This window comes from Bremia lactucae, linkage group LG15 (assembly GCF_004359215.1).
Source record: "Bremia lactucae strain SF5 linkage group LG15, whole genome shotgun sequence".
Classification (NCBI taxonomy): Eukaryota; Oomycota; class Peronosporomycetes; order Peronosporales; family Peronosporaceae; genus Bremia; species Bremia lactucae.
In genome coordinates this window covers 1,653,008-1,656,186 of record NC_090624.1, presented here as the reverse complement: position 1 = coordinate 1,656,186, position 3,179 = coordinate 1,653,008, and the positions used below count along the sequence as shown (strand labels likewise).

The following is a 3,179-nucleotide window of genomic DNA, read 5'->3' as shown; positions in this document are numbered from 1 at the left end:
AAGAGACAATAATGCGTCGCCCGCGGCTGCAAAAACCGCAGCCGAAGGCGCCGCACTATTCGCATACCGCATGGACTTGCCAACCATGCGATAGAATTGAAAATGATGGTTCTGACCAATCAACATAGCTTTCAATTAAGAGGTTTTCTAATGACCACTCTATACAATGACAGTAAGAGTGGTTGTCGTTGAAGGGAGGGGGATGTTACGGGGTGTATCGCTACATAAAATAACACTTAAAGTTTGTTAGTTTATATAATATATAAAGGTAGATACTATTTGGAGAATATATCTTTACGTAGTTATATTCGGAAAGCTTATTCATTGGTAGATGTAGGCCATTACATCTACTTTCTCCGCGGTCCAGTCAGTGCTGGAAGCGCGCAAAGAGAGAGAGAGATAAGACTTTTATACATGTTTTGTATTCGCTTATAATTAAATTAGTATTAAATAGATAGAAACAGAAGACAGACAAAAATGGTTTTAAGACCGTCAACATTATATTAAATACAGTTTTCTTATAACTCTCTTTAACGCAACTCTTTCAAAGAGAGTGTTCCTCTGCACGTACTAGTGTACGTGAAGTGACGTGAGGCATTACTCGCACTGAAGCAGTGCGAAGTGGACTTGTACTGAAGTAGTATAAGTCGGCAGTGCCCCGTTACATAGCGTATATATTGATGATTGTCACTTTCCCATTTCCTTTCACCTCACAAGGTCAACCTATACACACGGAGAAATCGACAACTACGTCAAACAAACCTTTAGGTTAAGAGCCCAAGGAACGCATCGCCGGACGACCTTCTTGCCGAGGACAACAAATTCCATTGGGAATATAATATTTATATGACGTTGGCGAAGAAGGGTCACTTGACCATGTGTTGTTCAAGCAAGACAATGTCGTCGATCAGTATGGAAAACAGATCAGCCGGTACAGCCTCGCGTGGAGGACGGCTGACATGAAAGCACTGGCAACAATTACGAAATCAGTCAGTATCAACTACCAGGCAATGATACGAGACAAGACATCTGCTCGTGGAGCTTGCGATGTGCTCGAGAACTTCTTCAATCGCGTAACGATACACAATCGCGTTGCGATAAAGTAGAAAATGAATGAGCTCAAACTATTCAGTGTTGGTAATCTCTTTGATCACCTCACGCGATAAAGGAATTGGTAACGACGCTTGCTGCTGCAGATGACCCACTTGATGATCGAAAGCAACTAATTATCTTGCTTGGCAGTCTCCCGAGGGAATATCATGCGACAGTTAAGATCATCAAAAATATCGCAGAGGTTACGATGTTGCAAGCAGCAGAAATGCGCAAGCGAGAGTATGCGGAAGGCAGAAACGAAGTTATAGAGGTACCGTTTAATTTACCACAACAGCGAAACAAGAGTGCAAAGTCACAATTCAAAATTGCGGGTTAATGTAACCCAACGACGGCGCTTGCGGTGTAACGGGGTGTATCGTTACATGAAATTAACACTTAAAGGTTGTTAATTAATATATTATCCAAAAGGTGAATAATATCTGGAGGATATTACTTTATATACTACTGTCCTGAATTCTTATCCATAAATAGGTATAGGCCATTATGTCTATTTATTCCGCAGACTAATCAGCTGTAGAAGTAATCAAAGATAGTTACAAGATAAGATAGAGATAAGAATTCATTTACATGTTTAGTATTAGGTTATAGTTAAGTCAGCATTTACAAAGATAGATTAAGAGACACTTAACTATATTAATACAGTTTTCATTTTACCCTCTTAAGTTTACTTGTCTTAAGGGAAGTCTTCCTCCGCACGTACAGTGTACGTCACCTAACGAAGCACCACTCACAACTGAAGCAGTGTGAAGTGGACTTGTACTGAAACAGTACAAGTCGTAGTGCCCCGTTACACCTGGTAGCACTTTGTAGTCCGTCCAAGGACCACATTTCCCACATTTAACATGGACATGTTAGATGGTAGTGGGAATACGCATCACGTTTACCCTGAAAGCTACTCCTTTCTAAGTGATATAGAAAGGAGTGCGGTTGAACGAATGATTCGACCGGAGGAAACGATGCAATCCTGGCATTACTGTCGAACTTCCTCCATTCAACTATTGCCAAGTTCATACAACATGAACTTGACGAGATGAAGAAAAAGGTAGCCTTGCTGAATCAGCAAGGCTCTCAACAGGTGGAACTGTTGAGATTACAACAGGTACAGAACCCTGTACCTGGGATGACGCAAACGCGTCGTCCCGAAACTCTGAAGATTGACATCTCAAAATATAGGGGAGTCGAAGAAGACTCCCTTTTGAGATGGTTTGTCGAATTAGACGATGCCATAAGGGCACGTCACATTATCGACGAGCAAATGCAAATCGCATTCGCTCAATCAAATCTGGCAGGTCGTGCCAAAACTTGGGCATTGGGCCTTAAGTTGCGCGACCCATTCGTCTTTGGGTCACTAGAAGTTTTTAAGACCCGACTCAAACAGATGTTTGAACCACCAAGGGCTGAGCTCAGAGCTCGTTCAGAGCTTCTAAAACTCAAGCAAGGCAAGCGTGATGTGCACGAATATGCCCAGCACATACGACTCTTAGCGAGTTGTATCACAAATAACCCAGTTCATGGACACACGTTGATTACGGTGTTCATGCAAGGTCTTACGGATGGTCCCGTAAAGACTCACCTGCTCCGCTTGGAACTGGATACGCTTGAAGAAGCAATATCCGTTGCGGAACAAGAGGACTTTAGCTTGAGACAGGCTCAAGCGAGTTCGTCATCATATCGTCCACCAAGACGACACGAATTAGGAGGTCCAGAACCCATGGACCTTTCCTACGTCGAAAGCGAGAGACCTCGCGTTCCGAACAATACGCGATCGCAGAAATGCCATCGCTGCCGAAAATTGGGACATTACGCTCATGAGTGTAGTGCCCCACGTCCAGCACCGAAATGTACTGAACGTAATTTTGGACCGTATGCCAAAAAGGGCAACGGTCGCGGATCCGACGTTGTTGCGAAATCGCAACAGCGAGGCGGACCGCCAAAAAATGGACGGGGTCAGTAGGGGCGCAACGCCCTACTGATCCAGCAACCTCAAGAGAATTTGCAAATCTCTTGACAAAAGTTGCTCCAGACACACAATCATTATGTGTCTCTGCACCTGGTGATGAGGTATC

The 3,179-nt window shown here is 43.6% G+C and overlaps 1 protein-coding gene across 1 annotated transcript; it reads left to right on the top strand.

Annotated features, from left to right (window-relative positions):
* Positions 1-959: 959 nt before the first annotated feature.
* Positions 960-1,429, top strand: CCR75_002340 (uncharacterized protein; the record flags this gene model as incomplete). Its single annotated transcript, XM_067960437.1, has 2 exons — positions 960-1,073; positions 1,169-1,429. The coding sequence occupies 2 exons, from the start codon at positions 960-962 to the stop codon at positions 1,427-1,429; spliced, it is 375 nt and encodes a 124-aa protein (XP_067819339.1).
* Between the last annotated feature and the right edge of the window lie 1,750 nt (positions 1,430-3,179).